The sequence below is a fragment of the Citrus clementina genome, unplaced genomic scaffold (assembly GCF_000493195.1).
Source record: "Citrus clementina cultivar Clemenules unplaced genomic scaffold, Citrus_clementina_v1.0 scaffold_4, whole genome shotgun sequence".
Classification (NCBI taxonomy): Eukaryota; Viridiplantae; Streptophyta; class Magnoliopsida; order Sapindales; family Rutaceae; genus Citrus; species Citrus x clementina.
The window spans coordinates 6,422,740-6,449,739 of record NW_006262274.1 but is presented as its reverse complement, the minus strand read 5'-3'; the positions used below and the strand labels follow the sequence as shown (position 1 = coordinate 6,449,739).

The following is a 27,000-nucleotide window of genomic DNA, read 5'->3' as shown; positions in this document are numbered from 1 at the left end:
GATGTCATATTATTAAGTAGAAAAAGAACCTACATTAGATTTAGTTACTTGGGCTTAATCAGATAATTACTAGTTGAATAGTGGTGGATTCTGAAACCTTGGTAATTTTTATCTTATTGAATTCTCCTTTGATTTAATTGTTTTCTTAGTTTAATTAGTTTTATTTCCCTTAAAATCTCAATTTGCTCAACTAGGTTAGGATTAATATTAATTTTAGATTTAAATTAGACTTTTCAATTTATAACAATTCCTGTGGGATCGACCTCGTTACCACTATTCTATTTTTATATTCATGTGCTTGCGAGTATATTAAAATTTTCACAACACACACCAATTTTTTTTTCCTTTCAATATTAACATTTGCTTAATTAGCTTCTATGACCCTGATGGTGCCTTTCACTTTTGGGGCATAAACCAAAACCTGGATCCAATTTACGATGTATTAGTACAATTCCTAGAATACGACGCCTTTATTAGAATTGATTTTAGGCATGTTATATTTTACCAGCTATGTTCAGACTGCATTCGATGCCAATTGCACTGCTCTCCCTCTAAATGGCCATCCAGAGGTACATCTTTATAAGCTCTTAAATTTGATCTTAATCCTAGCCAAGAATTCTCATAATATTTAGTTTGCATATTACTTGTTTCATTTTATTTTTAAAAACTTAGAATAAGTAAGCATGTATCGCATTGTACAAAGGGTTTGTTTGCAGGGTCGTCCTATTTTGCAAATGAAGTTTGAAGAGAAAGTACTACTCGTTTTGGTAATGATTTTGTCACTCTTCTTTCATCAAAATGGCTTTGCTCCCAAAAAAAACAAGGTTAAAAAAGTGACATGCGACAAATTAATTTAATTCTCGAATATTTTAAAATACATTCAAACTTCCCAGAGTGTTAATTTTTTAATTAATTTATCATTTTAATTTTTGTAGTTGTTAATACGAATACCTTTACTTAATTAATTGAATATTTTTTAATAATAATTAATTGAAAAACTAAATAAAAATTATGAAAAATAAGGAAATTGTCATAACTTTTCAATTAATTCTGAAAAAATTTCAGAATTAATTGGAAAATTAAATGCAAACTAACGTATAGATATGTATTTTTCTTTTTGGAGAATAATAAGTTGAATACGTATATACATACGTACATATATGTATACACATATGTATGTGTGTGTATATGTATTTGTGAATATATGTATATGTGTGTGTGTGTGTCTCTCTCTCTCTCTCTCTCGCTCTCTCTACGCATCTTTTAAAATGTGGATTTGCTTTATACATCACATGGTGTATTAGTTAACTTAAAAAAAAAGGATAAAAGTACTTATACACTATATAGTGTATCCAACAAATTTATATTTAAAAAGATGTGGGGCATCTACTCTGAAAAAGGACTGTATACATATATGTCCCAACTTATTTTTCTCCACAAAAAAAGTGTGTGTAGCATTTAATTTTTTAATTAATCATAAAAAATTTTCAGAATTAATCAAAATTATGAAAAATCCCTTATTTTTTGTAATTTTTCAATTATTCATGATTAAAAATAATTCAATTAATAGAATAGTTAAAGGCGTGGATATCCTGAACAACAAACAACCACTTAAGGTAAAATGATACGATCAACAAGAAAAGTTGACATTCAAGAAAATTTGGATATATTTTAAAACATTAGCTTTGTCAAATAATAAGAGGTTTCACTCTTTTTGCCAATAAATAATTATAACAATAAAAGCACATCTATTTTATTTTTGCACGACATTCGTCATGTGATTAATTAACCAAATGAAAGAGACATGCCAACTATTTAGATTATAATGATATAGCTCCGTATAAGAATAGATTGGTTGAAAAATGAAAGCAGTTCTGAAAAAGATTCCACTCACGATTATTTCAACGATTATAATTAAATAACACTCTGGTTAGAAACATGAAATAGGTAGAACAATGGTGACAAAATTAGATGATCTAAGTTGAAAATGCTTTAAATTAATATTTGCCAAATAATTATGTGGGTCATGTCACATTTTTATTGGAACTGATACATTTATTCCAAGTCATTCATTAACTCAGTTGCAAAGGCTGTGGCCATATCATTCTTATTTATTTTTCAGTTAATTAAGCATACTTATGAGCAATCTGAGAGAAACAATCAGAAAGTGGTTGGGGCTTGGAAAGCATTGCCATATGATCAGCACCTTTGATCGCCATCACCTCATTAACAGGATTGTTTTGGATCATCCACTGCTGAAATTCCTTAGGAATACAATTATCCTTATCGCTTCCAACAAAATCTCGCTTTACTGATCCATATCCTTCATTACTGAACTCATTTGCCTTGGATAATTCATCTGTAAATAGTAATCCTGGCTTCACTAACATCTTTGCTAGCTCCAAATCCTTTAATTCAAAATAAAGTAAATATAATTGATATACAATGTTTAATTAAGATATAATAATTGTATGATAGTGCAATAGATTAGATTGATGAGGGAGAAAAAAATTATATATGCTGGTCTAATTACCGAGAAATTCTAAATTATATCTAAGATAATACAATTAATTACTATATGTATGAAATGTATAATTGAATTTAATAAAATCACCACTTACATGATAGTTTTTTAAAATAAATACATACATATCACAATATGATTTACCTGTTGCATGGCTAACATGATACCTCTAATGTATTATAGAACTTCTCCTACTCACCTTGGCTTATTGAGGTGGTAGAACCAACCAATATTGCTCTACCACTTGGCACAGCAGTGGGTTACCAAAATTCAATATTAAAAAATTATTTAAAATCTTAGTCAAGTGGCAAACTATTATTGACTGTTTGAGGAAGTAGGACCATCCTGCAGAATCCGTTCTCCTCACGAGAGATGAGACCAAGTCCCCACATGGGGCTCATTTCAATCTCTATTAAAAAATGTGAATTAGTTGTAATTTTCTACCTTACTATAAGTGGAAGTAAATTTTGAACTAATACCTGATAAAATGTGGCCTGTACTACAAATTTTATGGATGGATTCAAACTCTCAATAAAAAGTAAAGTTAGTTTTTAATTTTTAATTTAATTTTTTCGCATCTTTTACTATTTTGCCACTGAAAATTATTATTGATTTATGGTGGAAAATATCAAGGCAAGTGAGAGTGATGTTCGAGAGAAATATCTCGGGAGGACTAAGCTGATAGAGCTTGAGAGTTAAGAACTTGTGGCCAAACAAAATTGACATGCGAGATGGATTTGATTTGTCAATTATTGAATATTGAGTGTCCAAACGTTCTTCCCTTGGGATGCTTTCACTAAACTTTTTAACAGAAACAAAAAGATCATTGTCAATTAATTGCCCACCGATAGTTTCCTCTGATTTAAAATTATAAAAAAAATTCAACAATTCTTAATTTTTTCAGACAAATATAAAACAATTTTTCATCCATTGTTAAACGACACTTCAACAATAAAAGAATCATTTTATTAAGATTCTCTAACAATGTTAACAGAAAATGGGAAGGTGATACGATTTCCAAACCTTGGGTGGACAACAAATTCAAAGGTTTTGAATTTTTTTTTTAAATTGAAGGAAATGATTGTTGGACAATTAATATTTTCTCTAAATGAATAAACAATGAAATAAATTATTCAAATACCCGCTCCACAACATAAGATGGTTGGTGTTTGGTGTCTGGCATGAATGCGGTTAAGAAAATAGCAACTGAAATTTTGTGTGGGAACTTGTCAGCTGCCAGGGCCACACTCAAGCCTCCGAAGCTGTGGCCGACAAGTATGACCTTCTCGTCTGCTGAAAGTGAGGCCAAAATCTCCAACAAAGGCTCATTGTATTCATAAAATGAACGAACATCCTGGATTTTCTTCATGTTGATGCCGGAGGCTGCAAGGTCCATCGCCGTCACCCGGTGACCGGCTGCCTCCAGCCGTGGCTTCACCTTATACCAGCACCAAGCTCCATGGTTTGATCCATGCACTAGAACAAAATGCTTTTGCTTCTTGGCTTCTGCCATTTTCTTAACTTTCTCTGTTGGTTCCATTTATGTGCGTGCCTTATTGTGCGCTTTATACATAGATTTCTTTTGTGCGTGTGCCTTATTGTGCGCTTTGTATAGATATCTACTCTCCAATAATTCTCTAGTTGTGTTTATTCTGTTTGAACATAAGAGATGCAACGATGCATTAAAAACCTATCATTGACTAAAGTGTTACTCTCCATATACATCGCTTATAGTCTTCAAATTGAATTTGGGTGCCCTACATTGATGGATATTTGAAGGGGAGCCACAAAAGGAGGTGATGGTCATGCCCATGTACGAGTAATTTGATACGAAAATGATTTGTAAACCTTCAACCGCCCTTCTTTCCTCATCAGTAACTTCATCTACATACAATATCTGGAATGTTTAGATTTGGTTCACACAACTGGGATAAATAGGTTATAGCTCCACTCTTTGAAACCATTTTCCAAACATTTCACAGTTTAGGCCAGTTATGATGCAAAGACATAGTCAGGAGCACGTTCGAAATATGTTACAAATTAGAATACTCACGTAACAATATATAACACTACGACTCTGATGTTAACGACATCATTCATATTTCTTGATGGTTTTTATGTTTTGAAAATGATATATGAGAATTCTATGTTCAATGCATGCTTTGAATGGTGCATACACTTTAACGGTGGCAATAATGGCATCAATATTAGATCTGTGTCCAAAGAAGTTAGGCAACATATATTGACTTATGCGCGTTTTTTTTTTTTAAATCTCAAATTTGAATAGAGCTAAATTAGTTTGAAATCTGAATAAAGGTGAATGTCTGAACCTAAATATTTTTTTTTGGTCTGAATCTCTGAAAATAAATATTAAATTATTTTTTTTAATTTTAAAAACTAAAAACATGTACTTTGACATTTGTATTCTTATAAAACTTGAATGTCAAACAAATAATATATATATCTCAAAGAACATAAGTACCATAATATTTTATAATATATAAGAAAGACAATGTTCAAGTGAATACATAATGATTTTGGAATTATATGTGTGTGTGTGTGTGTGTGTGTGTGTGTGTGTGTGTGTGTGTGTGTGTGTGTTAATAACATATTATATAATTATATAAGAAGCTTAACAATAATACCTTTGATTACCGATAATGGGAGATCCAAAAACTTAATGAGAGAAGCAAAGTGAGGAGAGATTTCATGACGGTTAAAAAAAAAAAAAAGATAAGATTATTAGTGGGTAAATGTGTATTGGTGGTTTTCAGATAGGTACAAAATAAATAATAAAGTACATTTTTAACATTAGAAATTAGTTGGGTAATTCAAATTTCTCTATTTAGTAAAAAGTCAAAATTATGTGAAAAGTCCCATTAAGTTATAAAAATAAGCACCTCTAATTAAGTTAAGTCACTTTAAGTCATTAAGTTAAAAAATAAACAACCTCTAGGTTATATTACTTGTTACTTTTTTAAGATGATGAAATTAGAATAACTAAGTTTAGAGTATGCTTATTTTAATTGTTTATTTTTCAAGTATTAAAATGCAAAAAGAAATTTTTTTTTAGTTTATTTAATTTTTGTGACGACTTAGTTATCGGGATGGGTAATTCATATTTGTGAAATCAAAATAATTAACCAAAATCTAAAAATATAATATGGTTTGATTTGTTTAAATCAATATATGAAAATTAACTGAAATTATAGAATTAAATCAATACAAAACTTGAAACTCAGTACCTATATTTATTTATTTATTTATTTTTTAATATTAATTGATAAGATATAATATGGTTTTAGTGTAACTATATTTTAACTTGTTTATCTACTAATAATGCCACATTTATACCTTTTTTGTTTAAATTAAATAAATATTATCTTTTTTGGACTAATTTGTGAATTTTTGCTTCTATAAATTTATATACAATCAACTAATTAAGGATTTTAAAATTTTCAATTCAATTTAATCCAATGCATAGATTGAATTTTTATGGATTGAATTTGTAATTCTAAACACCCCTACTGCTATTAGGACGCTATCTGAAACTTCAAGTGTGCCACTCAATATTGAAGAGGCCAAGACTATCTCCTATTACTTGTTCCATTAAACTGATTGAGGTCACTCACTTCACTATTTGCATCCTGATCTGCTTTTTGCCTCTCTAGTTGTTGTCTTCTTAGACTTCTGATAACCAACTCATAAAAGCTCGATTCGTTTCTCCAAGGAGTTGGGGTTATACAATCAGAATCGTTAGCCGGTGTTATTGGCAATGACGAGGCAGAAGCATCTCCTGCATCAAGAACATAAATTTTACTAATTAATGATTTGGGAAAAAGCTCACATACTTCAAGGAAGATAAATGATGTTCTTTTCCAGAAAACCTTTATACTGGACTGTCATTTTAGCGAACTCATTTACAAGAAAATTACATCAATTATTGCACAGCTCCCTCTCTCTCAAGTCTGGTGTTATCTGCTCTTTCCAACCTTATCATCTGAACTGTTGCTAGCTAAAGAATTATTTTGTTTTCCGAAAACTTAGAATAAGCATGATCGTCGGGATTGATTGTTTCTTTTAGATATGCAACCATATGGAATAAAAAATAAAAAATTGATTGAGTTTACCCAATAGTTGATGCTTTGTTTTTTGTTTTCCTTTCAAGTCAACTAAATGAAATGTCCTGGAGAGTTTTTCTTTCCTTAGCATGTACTTTGTAGATGTGATCTTGATTCAAAGCAAAATTTTCCCTGTAAATCAACATCAATTTATTCATTATTTCTTTTTCATTGTAATATTCATAATGTTTTCCATTTCCATATCACTGGATTCTGTGTAGGTTACATGAGTTTGTCCTTGAGAACAAGCAACTCTTTGGAGAAGGCAAAGAAGAGAAAATTTATGCCAAAGAATGGAAAGTTTTTACTACAAAAGTTGATTGCCTCTTGCTGTTGAATAACAGACCAAATTCGTAACCCTACTGAAGCAATAACCAATTTACCAACAAGCATGAACCCAGAACCAGAGGATACAATCAAGCATTCAAGAACAAAAAAGAAACTTAAAAGGAGTCAAAACAGAGTTAACGTGGTTCAGTACCATGAGTACCTACATCCACGGTCAAGAACAGCAGAGCTAAAGCTTTATTAGAAGACGTCAAGATTACAATGAAATCTACTAAGAGCAAGAAACTAAACTCACACAAAGAATCTTTCTCAACCGAAACTCTCTCTCTCACTAATTGATCAGCTCACTCTCTGAAGCTTATTCTAGCTAGCAGTTTGTACAACTGGTTATAACAACTAATTAAAACCACCTGGGGACCCACCCTTGCCGACTCAACTTTCCACCTCAGCTATCATAACCGAATATAACTAATTTGATTCCACAAATCTCCACCTTAGTTTACTCGGTTATAGCTTTACTCATCACTGCTCCATCACCAGTTAACTTGTCTTACAAGTTAATAACCCCAATCAAGTTCAAGGAGTTCCTCAACTTAACTGTTGGCAAAGGTTTTGTTAACATGTCTGCTGGATTCACTTCAGTAGGAATTTTAATGACATTAATCATACCACTTAGAATTTCTTCCCTAATAAAGTGCATCCTCACATCCACATGCTTAGTTCTTTCATGGTATTTGGGGTTTTTGCTCAACTGTATAGCACTTGAGCTATCACAATTGACAGTGACTGATTCTTGTTCCAAACCCAACTCTGTAACTAACCCTTTTAACCATATTGCTTCTTTCACAGCCTCTGTTAAGGCAATGTATTCGGCCTCTGTTGTTGAAAGAGCAACAACTGATTGTAATGTTGACTTCCAGCTCATAGCTCCACCACAGAGAGTAAACACAAGACCAGTGACTGATCTTCTCTTGTCTAAATCTCCTGGCAAATCAAAGTCAACATATCTCAAAACCTTGCTTGAGGCATTATTGACTTGTCCAAACACTACTCCATATTCTTCAGTACCTTTAAGATATCTCAGCAGCCATTTAACAACTTCCCAATGTTCCTTGCCTAGATTCCCCATGAACCTGCTGACAAGGCCAATCCCATAGGCAACATCTGGTCTAGTGCAGACCATAGCATACATAATGCTACCAACTGCACTAGAGTAGGGAATTCTCCTCATGTGATTAATGTCTGCTTCTTCTTCTTCTGGTTCCTGTTGCTTAGAGAGTTTGAAGTGTGCTGCTACTGGGGTAGTGACAGATTTTGAGTTCACCATCCCAAATCTACTGACAACCCTTTTCAAATATCCAGATTGTGTGAGAAATAGAGTCTTGGCATGTATGTCCCTCTTTATTTGCATTCACAGTATCTTAGCAGCATGACCCAAATCCTTCATTTCAAATACTGCCATTAGTTCAGTTTTGAGCTTCTCAACTTCTGCTCTATGTTTACATACTATAAGCATGTCATCAACATAGAGGAGTAGACTGATTTGATCTCCTGAGTTCAGCTTTCTAAAATACACACAACTATCATATTCACTTCTGCTGAAGTTGTGATTAAGTATAAATTCATCAAACCTTAAGTACCATTGTCGAGGAGACTGCTTCAATCCATATAAGCTTTACTTGAGTAAGCAAACCATGTCTTCAGTTCCTTCTTCAACAAAACCCTCTCGTTGTGCCATCCGAATTTCTTCTTCTAAGTTTCCATGTAAGAAGGCGGTCTTCACATCCATCTGGTCCAATTCTAAATCAAAGAAAGTTGTGATGGCTAATAGGACCCTTATAGAGGAGTGTTTAACTACAGGTGAGAAGACTTCATTGAAGTCTATTTCTTCTTTTTGTGTGAACCCCTTTGCCACAAGCCTAGCCTTGTACCTCACTGATTCACTTCCAGAAACTCCCTCATTGAGTTTAAAGATCCATTTGCACCCCACCAACCTTCTTCCAGCAGGCCTCTGAACTAGAACCCAAGTGTTATTTTTCTTGAGTGATGTCATTTCTTCTTCCATAGCACTCAACCATTTTAACTTATCTCTGCTATTCATAGCTTGCTTGTAGTTTTCAGTTATTATCCAGTCATTTCATCAACAACCATCAGTGCATAAGATATTAAGTCCGCAATTCCATATCTTTTGGGCAGTTTAACTACCCTCATTTCTCTATCACTTGCAAGCTGATAGTCAACAAGTTCTGATGTTTTGTCACTTTTTTGATGAGGCTCAATCATCTCTTCACTTTCTTTCAAATTGTCTCTGGACTCCACCTTCAACTTAGATCTATTTAAAGGTTTAGAGATTTCAATTTCTGTTCCAACCTTTTGCTGCAACATAGCTTATTCATTAAACACTACATCTCTACTGATCAGGGTTTTGGATGGTTTGCCATCAATGCACCAGATTTTGTACCCCTTTATGCCTTCTGGATACCCAATGAAGTATCTTTTCACAGCCCTTGGTTCTAGCTTGCCCTGACTTATATGAGCATAAGTTGGGCAGCCAAACACCCTGAGGTTACTAAGATTTGGTGGCTTCCCTGACCATACTTCCTGTGGTGTTTTGAAATCTAAAGCTGATGAGGGGCTCCTATTTATTAGATATGCATCTATATTAACTGCCTCAACCCAAAAATATTTTGACAGATTTGCATTAAACAGCATGCATTTGACCTTTTCAATTAAGGTCCTGTTCATTCTTTCAACCAAGCCGTTTTGTTGGGGAGTGTGTCTCACTATCCTATGTCTTGCAATGCCCTTTGACGTACAGAAATTTTCAAAGTCACTGCTGCAGAATTCCAAGCCATTATCAGCCCTCAGCCTTTTAAGCCTCTTTTCTGTTCGGGTTTCCATAAATGCAGTCCACTCCTTAAACCTTTCAAATGCTTCACTCTTATGCTTCAGCACATAGACCCACACTCATCTGGAGTAATCATCTATGAATGTGATGAAGTATCTAGCTCCACCATGAGAAGGAACTTGGGATGGACCCCAAAGGTCTGAGTGGATATAGTCTAAGATATGTTTTGTTTCCTGTCTACCAGAGTTGAACTTATGTCTTGTAGCTTTACCAAACACATATTTTTCACAAAATTGTAAGGAGGTTTTTTAATAATTTCCTAGCAGCCCTTGCTTACTTAATTCTTTCAACCCCCTCTCACTCATGTGTGCTAACCTCATGTGCCAAAGTTTGGTTTTATCACTGCTTACACTAGTTGTGATTACTGGCATAGTTATTGAGCCAACAAGTACATATAATCCATTTCTCCTTATGCCCTTCATTATGATTAGGCCATTTTCTTCAATTTGAAGATTACCATTCTCTGTTTTTATACCATAGCCTCCCTAATCCATTACCCCTAAGGATATGAGATTTCTTTTTCATTCTGGAACATATCTGACCTGTTTTAGATCCCTTTCAATGCCATCAAACATCCTAATGCTAATGGTGCCAATTCCAGCTACTTTACAAGCAAGATTGTTCCCAAGCAAGACTTTCCCACTATCAATGCTTTCAAAAGTCTTAAAGAAATCTATATTTGGACACATATGGAAGGAGCAACCTGAGTCGAGTATCTACTCACCTGAAGATTGTTTTTTTGCAGCAATGAGAACATCTGCATCATCTGACATCCCTTCATCTTCTGAGGCTACAACAACCTTTCCATCAGATTCTATCTGCAATTTCTCAAGCTTCTTCTTCTCAAAACAGTCCTTGATGTAATGACATTCTTTGTGGCAAAAATAACACTTTCTCTTCTTTTTCTTCTTATCTGCTTTATCTTTCTGGTTGCTGTTCTTCTTATATTTGTTGACTTTCTTACCTGGTTTTGCTCTGGCAACTAAGCTTTCTGCAAGGTTTTGATCCTTTCCATCTATTCTTCTCTTCAAGTCTTTTGATTCTAGGGCATTCTTTACATCTTTTAATGTTAGTGTTTGTCTCCCATAAAGCAATGTATCCACAAAATGCTCATAAGAGTTTGGAAGTGAGCTTAATAGGATTAGGGTTCTGTCTTCATCCTCAAGAACTATATTCACATTTTCAAGGTCTAGAATCAGCTTATTAAATTCATCCACATGATCCTTCAAAGTTGTTCCATCCTTCATTGAAAATGTGTATAGCTTTCTCTTCATGTACAGTCTTTTGGCTAGGGATTTCTTTAAGAATAATTCTTCCAGTTTCTCCCATAGACTATAAGCAGTCTTTTCTTTAGACACCTCTCTCAGCACTTCATCTGAGAGGTGCAAGATGATAGTGCTGTGAGCTTTGTTATTGATAGTCTTCATATCTTTGCCAGAACTAGATGATCCTTCTTCCTTCCCTTTCTTGGCCTTTGAATCTTCACCATCTTCAAGAGCAGCATCCAGTCCTTGTTGACTCAGGATTGCCCTCATTTTAAGACTCCACAAATAGAAGTCATTGTCCCCATTAAACTTTTCCAGATCGAATCTTGTAGATGCCATTAGAAGATTTCAAAAGCTAGATAAATAAACCAAGCTCTGATACCAGTTTGTTGAATAACAGACCAAATTCGTAACCCTACTGAAGCAATAACCAATTTACCAACAAGCACGAACCCAGAACCAGAGGATACAATCAAGCATTCAAGAACAAAAAAAAAAAAAAAACTTAAAAGGAGTCAAAACAGAGAATCTACTAAGAGCAAGAAACTAAACTCACACAGAGAATCTTTCTCAACCAAAACTCTCTCTCTCACTAACTGATCAGCTCACTCTCTGAAGCTTATTCTAGCTAGCAGTTTGTACAGCTGGTTATAACAACTAATTAAAACCACCCGGGGACCCACCCTTGCTGACTCAACTTTCTACCTCAGCTATCATAACCGAATATAACTAATTTTATTCCATACTTGCAATGGTAAATACTATCTCATCTGAAACTTCACTGCCGAGGAGCTCGAGGGAGCTACCAACACGCGATAGCCAAAAACACCGATATTTTTGCATCTTAGGTAATTGAAATTCCTGGTGATTTGGTAATTTATTTGTGTGTTACTGGTTATTCGAAATTCCTGGTGATTTATTGGTGTGTTACTAGTGATTCGAAATTCCTGGTGATTTGTTTGTGTGTTATTGGTGATTCGAAATTCCTAGTGATTTGGCTAAAGATGATGTTTGTGTGCATGGTTGTGTTCAAGGAACAAATTTCCAATTACCCATTTTCCACTAACAAAACGTCCTCCAATTTTAGCATTGCATCCAATTTTCTGGTTAGGTTGAAATTGCAAAACTTGATTGGATTTGCCTTTGGACTTTCCGTTTCGCCCGCAAGTAAATGTCACATATCTCATATTCCTATCATCTCCTTTTTTACAAGATCTCTGCATCACTGGAAATCCCTCTTGTTGGCCATAAGCTTTGTAATATTCAAACATTTCATCTGGACTATTAAAACACATCCCAATATTAGGCTCTTCAACTTTATCCACCAAATTTTCATTGTTTCCTTCATAATTAACCTCCTATAAATCTTGCAATTCCTCAACTTCATCAACCTCCAATTCATCAACATCATCCATTATTGCTGCAAATTATAATAATTCATAATATTATTAATTAATTATATGAAATTCATTAAGTTTAGAAACAAATAAAAATATAGACTACATATTATTAATTACTTATCCCTAATTCATTAAGTTTAGAAACAAATTAAAATATAAACATATATTATTAATTAACGATTCAGCAAATTAATTATTAGTAATTAGTTATCACGATTTAGAAAATTAAAACAAATAAAATACAATAATTGACATACAAATGCTCACGGTTTGCTAGATCAAGATTCATAAATTAAAATGAAACAACTTAACAAATTAATGTAGGAACAATAAATGCTTACGGGTTTTGAATTTCGTAAAGGTTCAGCACTTTCAAAGATCCAATTTCCGTTTTATAGAGCTAGCACTTAGGGTTTTGCAGGTTGGCGTTTTGCAGATTACAATGAAATGAAGTGAAGTGAGGTGTTCAGTGTTGGGTTGAAACAAAGAGAAACACATGCTTCGATCTTCTCAAACACGTGCAATTAAAAAGGAAGAGAAACATATAGCAGCGCTGATTCAGGAAAAAGCGAAGAGAAACACGTGCTTTGGTCTTCTCAAACATGTGCAATTAAAAAGGAAGAGAAACATGTACATAGAAACAGTTCCGGTCTTCTCAAACACGTGAAATAAAAAAGGAAAAGTGACCGTTTTAAAACGTAGCGTTTTGGCAAATTCGGGGTTAACTTCGGGGCATATGGCAGCGTGTTTTTCAATTTTTCTGTATCTATATCTATCCTAGAAGCTAAGACTCACGTAAATGATAATGATAAACTGATTGGAACCTTTGGATTTATTGCACCAGAGTGCATTACTACAGGTAATTGCAATGAGAAGAGTGATGTTTACAGCTTCGGCGCATTGCTTCTTGAGCTTCTGACTGGAAAAAAAGGATGAGTTATTTTTCTTGTTTTGAAAATGGTGAGGAATACGTTTTGCAGGAGCTCGTGAAGAAAAGTATCGAAAGCAATAGTTGAAAAGAGATTGTAGATCCTATAATTGTTAGAGAAGAAGGGTTATGGCCTGAAAAGGAGAAACAATTGCTTAGCCACGCTTGCCATTAAATGTCTTTCTAAATCCTAGCAAGATAGGCCAACCGTGGCTCAAGTGGCTAAACAACTCAGGCAACTTCACGGGTCTATTTAATTTAGAGTCTCAAAATGTATTACTTAACGACTGTAAACTTTCTGAACATTTTTTTTTAAGAGGTAGCATCGATCTGGAACCACTAATCTTGTTAAATTACAATCTGTCACCAATGATCTTTCAGGTTATGACTCAAGTTTGATCTGCACTTGACGTGTGGACGCCTTTATCACCACTAAAAGCAGCTAGCAAGAGAAAAATATTACTCTCAAAATTAAAGAGAAAATATTCTTTTTCTCTTATCTATATATTGTGACTCCTCCTTTCTTTTAAAGAAAATAAACCATTTTATATCTCTATTTGGTGGAAATGATAGGCTCAATTTTTATTAATTTTTTAATTCTATTAAATCTCATTTGATTTAAATTAAAAAATAATAAAATCAAAAGTCGCATTACTTGTTCTTGTGTTATAGGGGGCCCACATTGTAAAATAACATAAGGCCCTTTACACACAAGTATATTAAATGGAGCTTCCCACTAAATAATATATTTAGGCTTTAAACCCAAATAGCTAGTTATCTTGTTTATTAATCTAGTAGCGGTACAGTCAATTAAATGAGCTAACCCGGGAATCATATGGGTATATACAATAGTGGCTACAATAATTAGGCCTATAATTAAACTAGCTCAATTTTTTAATTCTAAATCTACTCTATCGAAAGATTGGAATTGACCTCCATAATTGTATGCTATCTAGGATACTGTTTTCAAATAATAATTCGACCCATGCCACATTGATTTCTTTACTACATAATCATTTGTACCACATCATTAATTAAATCGATATCTCAACTGTCCAATCAATTTAATTACATCTTGTTCTTTGATACTATCTGGTTTTCTCTAATGATCATTTTCAACATACTAAATTTGTTGACACGCTCTGGTCAGAGAATTCTATGATTAAGTGCCAAAAACTCATCAACAGATGTGTTGTACAAATTCTATATTGTTAATTAATCTATAACTCCAATACTTATAATTGCTCCCACCAAGATACTGGATAATCTTGACTGTAAGTGTGTGTCGTGTCTATTGGTAACTCAAATGGAATAACAATTACAATCATGAAATCATAACAAACTCAAAATTAAGATTATAGTAAAATCAATGCCTATGAGCTTTAATAAGTCTAACAATTATTACAAAGTTAATTAAATCTCATATGTGATATTGTTCAATATAGTCGTATTACATCAATAAATTCATATATGATTAAGACAAATCATTCAATCAATTTATTACAGTCTATACCTAAATAAAGTGGACTTTATTTATCAACTGCGAACTTAATTAATTAATTTATTTTATTATAAAAGGGCTCACAAAGAGCTAAGGCAACACTAATCGGGAGTGTGCAACCCCATAAGCATCCTTACAAAGTAAGCCAACAATTGCAGGGGGAGGAGAAAGAAGAACATGCAAGCCTATAGGAGTATTAATTTATTTAATCATAAGATAACTTGTATTTATGTTTTCTTTGAATCCACATGGTGATCACATAAATACATACAATATGATTAAATGAACTTTACTCAAAATATTAATGCAATTAAGATACTTGAATAAAATACCTTATTTATTTTATTAATCAAAAAAATTATTTATTACAATTAAATAAACACATATACTTTTAAAGAGCATATTTTCTCAACAATATCTTTGTTGTAAATAAAAAAGCATGGCGATACTTGTCATGTTTATGCCACGTAAGTCGTAATTCAATTACAAACTGTTGTGGGCACATCATTATTGTTTAGTAATAAATTAAGCATACTTATGAGCAATGTGAGAGAGACAGTCAAGAAGTTGTTGGGGCTTGGAAAGCATCGGCATATGATCTACACCCTTTATCTCTATCACCTCATCAACAGGATTGTTTTGGATCATCCAATACTGAAATTCCTTAGGAACACAAAGATCCTCATCGCATACCACATAGACTCGCTTTACAGATCCATATCCTTCATTACTGAACTTATTTGCCTTGGATAATTCATCAACAAATACTGATCCAGGCCTCAATAACATCTTTCCCAGCTCCACGTCCTTTTAATCAAAATAAACAAATATAATATTACCTTATACAATGTTTGATCAAGATTTAATAATTGAACTATGATGCAGTAAATTAGCCTGATGAGGGATTTAGATTGAGCTCCATATGGGGCTCAATTCAATGATTCAATCCCTATTAAAAAAAAACGTGGATTCGGTGTAAATCTCTCCCTAAATATTAGTGGGAATAAATTTCTCGATTAATATTCATTAAATGTCTTATCTATATTACAATTTATGTATCTAAAATCTCAATAAGGAATAATAATAATAATAATATTAATAAGGCTTATACCTCAGGAGGACTAAGCTGATACAGCTTGAGAGTCAAGAAGCTGTAACCGAAAAATAATGTCTTGCGAGAAGGATTTGATGAGTCAATCACTGAAAATTGAGTGTCCAACCATTCCCCACTTGGAATCCTTTCAAAAAACTTTTCAGCACAAACAAAAAGTTACAAATGAAATAAAATTGTAAGCTCTCTAACTTAGGAAGCGAGTTATAAATTAATTCGATAGTAATATATAAAGGGTAAAATTATCAATTGATCACCTTTTTTTTTCTATTTATAAAAAATTCAAAAATTCTTAATTTGCTTAGTGGACCCATTAGAAGTGACTTTAGCATTAAGAGAAATTAACTTATGATGATATCATAAGGATAATTTAAACAACTAACATACTAACGCCTGTAAAAAGTATCAATTTTCTATCCTTTTGTTAAACTATACTTCAAGAATAAAATAGTCAGTTTATTAAGATTCTCTAACAATGTTAATAGAAGGTGGGGAAAGTGATACAATTTCTAAACTTTGGTGGACAACAAATTTAAAGCTTTTGGTATTTTCTTTTTAGAATTGGAGGAAATAATGGGTGAATCATTGATAACTTCATCCAAATAAATAAACAAATAATGAAATAAATTATTCAAATACCCGCTCCACAACATAAGATGGTTGGTGTTTGGTGTCTGGCATGAATGCTGTTACGAAAATAGCAACTGAAATTTTGTGCGGGAACATGTCAGCTGCCAGGGCCAAACTCAAGCCTCCAAGGCTGTGTCCAACAATTACGACCTTTTCGTCTGCCGAAAGTGAGGCCAAAATCTCCAACAGAGGTTCATTGTATTCGTAAAATGAATGAACATCCTGGATTTTCTTCATGTCGATGCCAGAGGCTGTAAGGTCCAGCGCCGTCACCCGGTGACCCGCTGCCTCCAGCTGTGCCTTCACCTTGTACCAGCACCAGGCTCCATGGTTTGATCCATGCACCAGAACAAAATGCTTCTGTTTCTTGGCTTCTGCCATTTTCTTAATTTTCTCGGTTGGTTTCATTTATTTTCGTGCACTTTATATAAATATCTATTCTCAAATAATTCTGTAGTCAGGATGTTGTTACTTTAGTCACTTACCTCACTAAAATAAAGATGTCTTTATTAGAAAAAATACTGTTGCAAGTATCTTTATTAGAAAAAAATACTGTTGCAACTTTATTTTACCACTTCGGTCCCTCTTAGATTTTTATTAATTATTTCATCCCTTGCACATGTTCAACGAGAAACAGAAAAAACTTTTACATACAAGCTGATTGTCCAAGACCTATGCAAATTAAAACTAGTTTAATTTATCTGTTAAAAGGTTATATCTATCATTAAACAGTGTGTTTACTTTGTTTGAACTTAAGAGATGCAATGAGGCATTGAAAACCAGTCATTGACTAAAGTGTCACTCTCCACATATATATCTTACATTCCCCAAAGTAAATTCGGGTGCCCTACATTGATGAATGTTAGAAGAGGAGCCCCAAGATAAGATGATGGTCATGCCCGTGTACATGTAATTTAATACGAAAATGGCTTGTAATTTGTAAAACTTCAACCGCCTTTCTTTCCTCATTAGTAACTTCATCTCCATACAATATCTGGTATGTTTAGATTAGTTTCACACAATTAGGATAAGGTCCTGTTTGAGATTGAGGTGTTGTAACTTTAAAAAAAATGTAATTATAAAATAAAGTTAATAATATTTAATAAATATAAATTTTAAATAATAATTTTGATAAAATTATTAAAAATATAGTAAATTTTTCATCATATAAATAAAAAATCATATGAACATATCTTTCAAATTACAGCAGCTAGTGTTTACCAAACATTTTGGTACTACAGCTTTTAAACCACAACTGCCTAATTTCAATTTCCAAACACACCCTAAATAGTTTATAGCTCCACCTCTTGCTGAGACCATTCATCACATGACCAGTTTAAGCAAATTAGGCTGCAAAGACATAGCCAGGAGCACGTTCAAAATATGTTACAATTTAGAATATTCGGATAACAATAGATATATAACACGATGACTCTAAATTAACGATATTGTTCATATCTTCTGGATGGTTTTTATGTTTTGAAAATAATGTATTAGAATTTTATGGTCAATGCATGCTTTAGATGGTGCATACACTCAACGTTTTTTCATTAGGCAACGTATATAGACTTAGTTTTTATTACTTGTTACTTTTCTAAGATGATGAAATTAGAAGATATAATTCTAGAATATACTTATTTTTTTAATTGTTTATTTTTGAGGCACTAAAATGCAAAAAGAAACATTTTTTTAATTTATTTGACTTTTATGACGAGTGAGTTATCGGAGGCGGATAGTTCATACTTGTGAAATCAAAATAACTTACCAGATTCTAATGAATTGAGTTTATAGACAATGATCAAGTTGATACTTTTCAAAATTAACTGGGGTATTTTCACAATTTCAAAACTCAGGTGGGCACTATTGTAAAACCTAAAAAAAATGAATTATGTCTTTTCAGAATGATGCTTTGACACAACTTATGAATTTTTCAAAATGGTGGTATCTCATCAGGAATTTGTAGGTGCCTCCCTGATTTTGGTTTGTTGGGTGTTAAAAGTAGAGGTGATAGCATGGGTTAGGTCATGATTTTCTTGTATTTATGTTGATAAATATTAACATGATTAATAAATAAATTGACACAACACAGCATTATCAAATAACCATGTCATATTCGTGTTGGGCTATTTCAACATGGTTACATGTTTATGACACGAATATTAATTTGTCAATTTATCAAGTTTTATATTTTGGAGAGTTATTAGTTATTAATTTTTGTTTTGTAATGATTTAAATTCATATTAAATTTTAATACCTTGGATTTGTTTAAGTTTGTATGTTCTTTATTATTTTTTAATCATGCATATTTTATTTTTAAAAGTTGAGTATAGTATTCCTATTGGTAATTGGGTTGTTATTTGTATAATCATACCTCTATCTTATAATTGTGTCTTAATTATGTTAACATAGCCATGTCATAGATTGTGTAATCATATCAAATAGTATTGTGTCAAATGTATCGTATCACGTGTTTATTAAGTGGATTGTGTCTGTATTTAAATTTTTTGACATGATTATTAAACATATTGTATTCGTATTTCTTAAATTTAACACAATATGATTATAATACGACATGAACACAAGATGATTATATGAACAGCCACTATTCTTCCCACCATGTTGAATTAGGCTAAGAAAAATGTGGTGCTGGATTTACCACTGTGTTGAACTTGTGCTTCTTGTTTAACAATGCTTAGGCTTATCCAATCTCAATGTGCACACTCACTCGTTTTTTTTTTTCCTTTTTTTGTTAACAGGATAATGCTACATGTAGAAATGGAAAAAAAAAAATCACAAGATTTAATACAAAATGAACAAAAGACAAAAGTTCTTATATTGTAGTGAATTCTTTTTATCGGTTCGTGATGCCTACTATTTTTTATATAACTTTTTGCGTACTTATCACTATTGTTTTAAATAACTAATCTTAGGACGTGTTGATTACTGATTAAATTCAAAAGTAAATAAAATGTAAATAAACTATCATTTAAATAAAACTAAAATAATGCATTCATACTTTCAAATTATAACATGCCGAAAAGAAAAAGTTTAACTTGTTTAAATCAATATAATGAAAATTAATTAAAATTATGGAATTAAATCAATACAAAACTTGAAAACTTAGCACCTATATTTATTTATTTATTTATTTATTATTGTTTTTAGATAAAATATAATAATATTTTTAGTGTAATTACATTTTAACTTATTTATTTGTTAATAATGCCACAGTTACACATTTAAATTTTTTTGTTTAAATTAAATTAATATTATTTTTATTTTTTTTGGTGGATTTCCAGATTCTGCTTCTATAAATCCATATCCAATCCACTAATTATTGATTTTAAAATTTTCAATTCAATCTAATTCAATCCATGGATTGAATTTTTACGGATCGGATGGACTGGACTTTAATTCTGAACAACACTAATATTAGGAAGCCATTTGAAAGTATATATGTGCCACTCAATCGTGTGACTTGAGTACCACTCTTTTTACTCGAAGAGGCCAAGAAAATCTCCTATTACTTATGCCATCAAACTGATTGATATCACTCACTACACCATTTGCAATCTTTGTTTCTTGCCGCTCTAGTTCTTGTCTTCTTAGACTTTTGATAACCAAGTCATCAAACTTTGATTCGCTTCTCCACGTAGGTGAGGTGATTCAATCAGAACTATTAGCTGATATTATTGGCAATGAAAAGGCAGAATCAATGACACTTTGGGTGTCGGAGCCAATCCAATATATCGAATAATGTATAACCAAATGAAATGGGCAGGTTCATTATTTGACTTTTATTATAACAACTGTTGCGTGGGATGCTCTCTCGACGTTTTGATAAGTATGCCTTGATTGTAATGCAAGCCCCACTAAATAAAGTAATTACCCTTATCAAATCATCAATAATTCAATATGAAGCCAAAAAGCGAGTGCATGAACCACTAAAAGTTACGTTTCCCTATAAACAATTTGGGTACACGTTGCCCAGTACCAAATTATCCCTCTTAAATAATTGATGCAATTTCATTACCGATTGGTTAAGAGTTTGATGTTTAAAAACACAAAATTTTGAGTCATAGATTATGATTATTATAGTATTTTAAAAGACGGGATGTATACAATAATTTTTTGAATTTTATATATTATGACTATTTATAATATGAATTTAATTACGTTAGAGTTGCTCTGAGGTAGAGCACTTTTTTATAATCACATGATTAAAGTTATAATAAATTTTTTTTATTATTTATTATTTTATGCGTGTGATTGAGATTCACATTCTATCGTAGATATGTTCGAACATAATCATGTCCTTATAGTATTTTAATGCAAAGGAATTTGATGGTCCGGATCGATTAGGATTAATTCAGAATTCTGTTGACTCGATGGATACTTAACAACACACTTTTGATTTGAAAATAAATAAAAATATCTTTGTTTGTCTAAACGAACTGTGCCACCTATCCCCGTCTTTATCCTTCAAAAAGTAACTCTTGGTCTGCCGATTAAAAGTGGCCACGTGGCGATTGCAGCGGTGACCTACTTTCTTTAGTCATGGCATCAGAGGGAGTTAGTAGTATAGGAGGATGTGACAGGCATATTCATGGAATCGGTTATTGGCCGATTGATGCGTTGACGATTGACGTATTCACCTAACTCAGCCATTATTATGGGTTGCAAATGATTCTCTCGTGGAAGACATTGCTTCAAAGAATCGGGTGCATTATGCTAGAGCAACAGGAATTGGACGAAGCATCTCCTGCATCAAGAAGGTAAACTTAACTAATTAATGATCTGGGAAAAAGCTTACTTACTTCGAGGAATATAAATGAAGTTCCTTTCCAGAAAACTTAATCCTTTATATTAGACTGTCATTTTAGCCAAATCATTTACAAGAGAATAATTTCAATAATAAAGCACAACGGTCTTCTGAACCTTGACAACAGAATGCATTAGCAGTAAACTGACCAAAAACTTAAAAGGAAAATAAAAATAAGAATGTAACATTTGACCTATTTATGTCAACTATCTCCTTTGAAAATAACACTTCTCACAAAGATTTATATTTAAGGAACATGGCTTAGACATAAGAATGGAATGAAAATATACATAAACTTAACAAAACAAGAAATGTGTCGGTGTATACAGAATGATGATCAATATTACACTCTGAAGTTGATAAAAACAAACAGAAGCTCGCATACCCCCCAAACTGATGGAGGCTCCTTAAACCTCTGGCTCCACAGCAAATCTGCAATTGATTCTGTCAAGGCTCCATAATCACTTGCAGCTTTCATCAGTAATTCAGAAAATTATTTCTGCCAAAAACCACAAAGCAATATGACTAAGCAAAATAATATCTACTTCCCAAAAAACTAGAGAACTTTATTAAGTCCATTATTTATAGAGTTGGCATTTTACGGCAAGTTTAGTTAAATTAGAAGTTTATTTATTGCATATCTTGTAATAGGGATTAATTTATTAATTCCCTAATTTAGTGAGATTCCAATTTATTAGGAATATTTGTTTCCTAATTTAATTAGATGTCTATTTTAGCAAGTCAATTAATGGTGGGATTCTTTAATTGGCACATGAGATCTATTTAGAGCAAGAAATTGGTTCAAACAGGTAGTCATTAAATGCTCTAGATATTTCTTAGGAGACAAGCAAGGCAAGAAGACCAGATTTATTCCTATTCAAATTCATAGGAATTATAAGAGCAAAGAAACTCTTATTTGGAAATAATTCAAGTCTTTTAAAACTTGCTATTTTGGTGAAACTCTAATGCCTATATAAAGAGAGGTATTTCACAATTGAAATTTGATCACACAACACAGAGCATAAAGCAGAGAAGCAAAATTCGGCCTCCTCCTTAGAGAATCTGGATTTAGCGTATAATATTGTGTTGATTTATTTTCTTATCTTATTTTCATCTCTGTGGAGAGTATATGCAGATCTTGAATTACTAGACATTGAAGAATTAAAAAATTGTTATTGATTACTTTGTGAAGTGCCTTGAGGATCGTGGATCAAGAGGGATAGCAATTATTTAAGAGAAGCATATTCATTCTAAGGTTGAGTAAACTGTATGGTGATAAACTGTAAGTGAGAGTCTTAAGTTTGGTAAATCCATAGGTTGTAACATCTCAACTTAGTGAATTGCTTTTCATCTAGGCGTGGCCTCATGGATGTAGGATTGATTAATCTGAACCACGTAAAAATCTTCGTGTCATTTATTTTCTGCTTTTTATTGTGTTTTTGAAAATTAATATTTTTTATGCAGATGAACACTAACCATAAATAGTAAACTTGAACAGTAACAGTGAACAGTAACGATGCACTGTACTTCCGAAAAAATTAATTAAGTAATTAATTTTTGTAGTTTTTAATTGCCTACATCTATTTTCGATAGATTTAAATTCCTTTCAAACTTAAATAATCATTTAAAGAGCCTTCAATTAGTACATTAACATTAAAGACAACAATGCCTATGCAGACATGTACATCAATGCATTGCTTGAAACAGGGAAGGGAACTATATTAGCAGATACACAAGTCATCTAATGAGTATTTGAATCAATAAGGTGTTTGGCACAAGAGAAAGTGAAAGAAAATTAAGAAAGAAAATTTGACTATGAAGATTTTGGAACAATCACAAATTCTTATTGAGTAAAGTTGAAAAAATACATTATGAGCGTACTAGTCACAATTTATAGTTACACTTAAACTGATTACAAAAACAGAGCTCAAAGCAACAATATTAACAAACTAATTAGCCTTCCAATCATAACAAGCTAGCTGGACAATTCGTTACAACTTATTCAGCGCAAATAACAACCCAATTCAGCTCAACAACTTAGTTATACAACATCAGTCAACTCAGCAGCTTCAGCACGTCACTAGCCAGCTCAGCAGCTTCAGCTTATACTCTTAACATCCCCACTCAAGCTCAGCCTAGTGAAGTCAAGGTGAGCTTGTCTCTCAGATAATGAAAAGGGTGATAAGCTAAAGCTTTAATAAGGATATCAGTTGAGTTATGAGAACTGGGAACATAACTAACTTGGAAGCTTTTATTAGCAATCTTTTCTCACAAGAAATGAACATCAAGTTCTATGTGTTTAGTTTGGGAGTGAAATTTAGGATTACTTGCTAAGGCAGATGCACTTTGGTTATCACACCAAATGACTGAAGCAGAGACAAGAGAAATGGAAATTTCAGTCAACAAGGACTTTAGCCACAAAACTTTAGATGCAACCATTGCTAAGGCTCGATATTTTGATTCAGTGCTAGACCTGGACACCACTCCTTGTTTCTTTGAACACCAAGAAATCAGATTAGGACCAAAGTAAACAAATATTTTCTGTCATCCCTGTCAGCTGCCCAGTCTGCATCACTAAAACAATCTATGTGCAAGGGACTTTGATTAGAATACTGTAACCCCATATGCATTGTACCCTTAAGATTAATGGTTGGAGTAGTTAGAAATTGGCTAAGTTTATTAACTAGAAATGCTATCTCAGATCTGATCAAGGTAGCATACTGAAGAGCTCCAATTGTGCTTCTATACAAAGTTGCATCAGCAAAGAGTTCACTGTCAGTTTTGGTAAGTGGAACATTTGCAGCCATTGGTGTTGAGCAAGGAGTACAAACTTGCATCTTGACTTTGTTGAGTAGATCAGCTATATACTTTGATTGAGAGAGATGCAAGCCTGTGTCAGTTTTTATGACTTGAATACCAAGAAAATAATGTAGTTCTCCAAGGTATTTTAGAGCAAATGTAGTCTGCAAATTGTTAATAACTTGCTGAATCTAAGTAGAATCTGAACCTGTCACAATAATATCATCCACATAAACTAATACCAGCAAGAGATGACCTTGAATTCTATGAAAAAACATAGAAGTATCAGACTTGGAATTCTTAAAGCCCCATTGTTTAGTTAACATTACTTTTAATCTATCAAACCAAGCTCTAGGAGCTTGTTTGAGACCATACAATGTCTTTTTAAGTTTACAAATGTGTGTAGGTTTGGACTGATCCAAAAAGCCTTCGGGCTGCTGCACATACACTTCCTTAGTAAGATAGCCATTGAGAAAAGCATCGTTAATGTCAACTTGTCTCAGTGACCAGTGATTAAGAACAGCCAAGCTCAGAATAAGTTTAACTGTAGAAGCCTTCACCACTGGACTAAAGGTTTTATTGTAATCAATGCCTTGAGTTTGAAGAAAACCCTTTGCTACAAGTCTGGCTTTGTACCTTGAAACACTACCATCTGCATTGTATTTAATTCTGAATACCCACTTGTTACCTACAACTTTGACAGTATATGTAGGTTGAACAAGTGTCCAAGTTTGATTATTAACTAAGGCTTGATATTCTTCTCTCATTGCCTGAAGCCACTTTGGATCATTTAGAGCAGTTGAAAATGTAAGTGGTTTTGTTGATTTAGAATCACATTCGACTAGATAGGCCTTTTTTGGTTTGAATATCCCCATTTTGGACCAGGTAATCATAGAATGTCCAACAATAGGTTGAGAATGTGGAGATAATTGATGAATAGGTTGAGGAGATGATTGGTGATTTATGGGACTAGGAGTATGAGATAGGAAGTGATTTTTTGAGTTGGATAAGTATGAATTGGAGGGCAAATCAATTGCTGAAGGTGAAGATTGAGAGAAATATCTATCAAGTTGTACTGCAGTCTGTGATAAAGTAAATAAGATAAAAGAATTTGATGAAGTAGACTTTTCTAAAGAATCGGAACTTGACTTTTTAGAAAAATTGTCACCTGACTTGAAGGGAAAAGATGACTCATAAAAAATGACATGATTACTTATGTAAACCCTTCCAGAGGGATGAAGATACTGATAGCCTTTGTAGAGTGAGCTATAGCTAAGAAAGACACATCTTGCACTCCTGAACTGGAGTTTATGATGATTATAAGGTCTGAGGTAGGGGTAGCAGGAGCAGCCAAAGACTTTCATTAATGTATAATCTGGTGGTTTATAAAAGAGTTTCTCAAATGGTGATTTATTGTTGAGAATAGGTGTGGGAAGTCTATTAATAAGATATGTGGCTGTATGAAATGCATTCCACTAGAATTTGAGTGGCAAGAGCTTGGGCAAGAAGTGTAAGATCTGTTTCAACAATATGTCTATGTTTTCTCTCTATTCTACCATTTTAGTGATGGATATAAGGGCATGGATGTCTAAATTGTATGCCTTTTCAGAGAGATATGACACAAAAATCCTGAATTCAACACCCCAATCAATTTGTAAGCATTTAATTCTCATGTTCAGACAGTTTTCAATCATGTTTTTGAAGTCAATAAAGGCTGACAAGGTTTTGGATTTTGCAATGAGAGTAAATATCCAAGTGTATCGGGTGTAATCATCTAAGATGGATAGATAGTAGGAGTATCTTTAAGAAGAGATGATAGGAGCTGGTCCCCAAAGATCAGCATGTAGTAATTCAAGGGGCTGAGTGGTTGAAGTTTCTACAGAAAAAAAAATGCTACATATGACACTTGCTTAGTTGGCAAGCATCACAAAACTGTGATTTTGGGTTTTTGGGAAAGACAAAAGTTGAATCCAAGCACTTCATGATCTGTTTTAAAGCATGAGTAGTTAGATGACCCATTCTTTTGTGCAGTAAACTACAATCAACAGTCTTATTATATGAAGCAAAATGAGCCATAGAGACATTCTTATTGATTTGAGGATTATTTACAAGCATATGAGGATGAGACATAATATCAAAGGAACTCAATTGAGTAAACATGGATACTGGAGCTGTTGATAATGTACTTATTGAATTAAAAACAGACTCAGATGAGTTAGACACTCGAATAACAGAACTTGAATTATCACAGACTGCATTTAAGTTTGTAACTTTATTAAGACCTCCTCTAGCAATCCCCTTGAGCAATGTGATCCTTGAGTTCTTGTCCTTAACAAAACAAACATGGTTGTGAAATTCAATGAAAACATTATTATCAGCAAGCAATCTGGAAACACTGATAAGGTTTTTAGTGATTGTAGGGACATGCAAAACATGATTCAGGTAGATAGGTGTTGTAGATAAGGTTTTAACAGCAACACATCCAACATTATGAATAGGTAATCCCATACCATTTCCTATATGTAGTTTTTCAATGCCATGGTAAGTTGAGTATTTAGAAAGTATACCTGCATCTTGAGCAATGTGATTAGTGTTGTGCAAATTTTATTGAACTCGTAAGTGCACGAATCTATTGTAGTATAGATCAATGGTGATGAGTGTCGATCCCACGAAGAGATGGATTTTAATTGTGTGTAGAATTAA

The 27,000-nt window shown here is 32.9% G+C and overlaps 2 protein-coding genes and 1 pseudogene across 3 annotated transcripts; all 3 read right to left on the bottom strand.

Moving 5' to 3' along the window:
- Positions 1–1,959: 1,959 nt before the first annotated feature.
- Positions 1,960–4,276, bottom strand: LOC18045302 (methylesterase 1). Of its 2 annotated transcripts, XM_024186006.1 has the most exons (3): positions 3,666–4,276; positions 3,188–3,325; positions 1,960–2,408 (listed from the first exon to the last, which is right to left on the bottom strand). In XM_024186006.1, exons 1-3 carry the CDS (start codon positions 4,062–4,064, stop codon positions 2,127–2,129), a joined length of 819 nt encoding a protein of 272 aa, XP_024041774.1. In that variant the 5' UTR covers positions 4,065–4,276; the 3' UTR covers positions 1,960–2,126. The 2 variants fall into 2 exon arrangements, with proteins under 2 accessions (XP_024041774.1, XP_024041775.1); XM_024186007.1 differs by lacking the exon at positions 3,188–3,325 and having other exon boundaries at positions 1,961–2,408; positions 3,666–4,273.
- Positions 4,277–6,090: 1,814 nt separating this feature from the next.
- The window catches only part of LOC112099014, a 35,756-nt pseudogene continuing 14,846 nt past the window's right edge, over positions 6,091–27,000 (bottom strand).
- LOC18045301 (methylesterase 1) lies at positions 15,253–17,084 on the bottom strand. The gene is made up of 3 exons (XM_006436397.1): positions 16,686–17,084; positions 16,047–16,184; positions 15,253–15,742 (listed from the first exon to the last, which is right to left on the bottom strand). Exons 1-3 carry the CDS (start codon positions 17,082–17,084, stop codon positions 15,461–15,463), a joined length of 819 nt encoding a protein of 272 aa, XP_006436460.1. The 3' UTR covers positions 15,253–15,460.

What these genes read in the sequence shown, in the direction of transcription:
- LOC18045301 (XM_006436397.1), bottom strand. Translation starts at nt 17,084, where the DNA reads ATGAAACCAACCGAGAAAATTAAGAAAATGGCAGAAGCCAAGAAACAG. An exon ending in CATCTTATGTTGTGGAGCGG is followed by an intron (nt 16,185 to 16,685) that starts GTATTTGAATAA and finishes TGTGCTGAAAAG; the next exon opens with TTTTTTGAAAGGATTCCAAG. An exon ending in ATCAGCTTAGTCCTCCTGAG is followed by an intron (nt 15,743 to 16,046) that starts GTATAAGCCTTA and finishes TTTGATTAAAAG; the next exon opens with GACGTGGAGCTGGGAAAGAT.
- LOC18045302 (XM_024186006.1), bottom strand. Translation starts at nt 4,064, where the DNA reads ATGGAACCAACAGAGAAAGTTAAGAAAATGGCAGAAGCCAAGAAGCAA. An exon ending in CATCTTATGTTGTGGAGCGG is followed by an intron (nt 3,326 to 3,665) that starts GTATTTGAATAA and finishes TCTGTTAAAAAG; the next exon opens with TTTAGTGAAAGCATCCCAAG. An exon ending in ATCAGCTTAGTCCTCCCGAG is followed by an intron (nt 2,409 to 3,187) that starts ATATTTCTCTCG and finishes TTTGAATTAAAG; the next exon opens with GATTTGGAGCTAGCAAAGAT.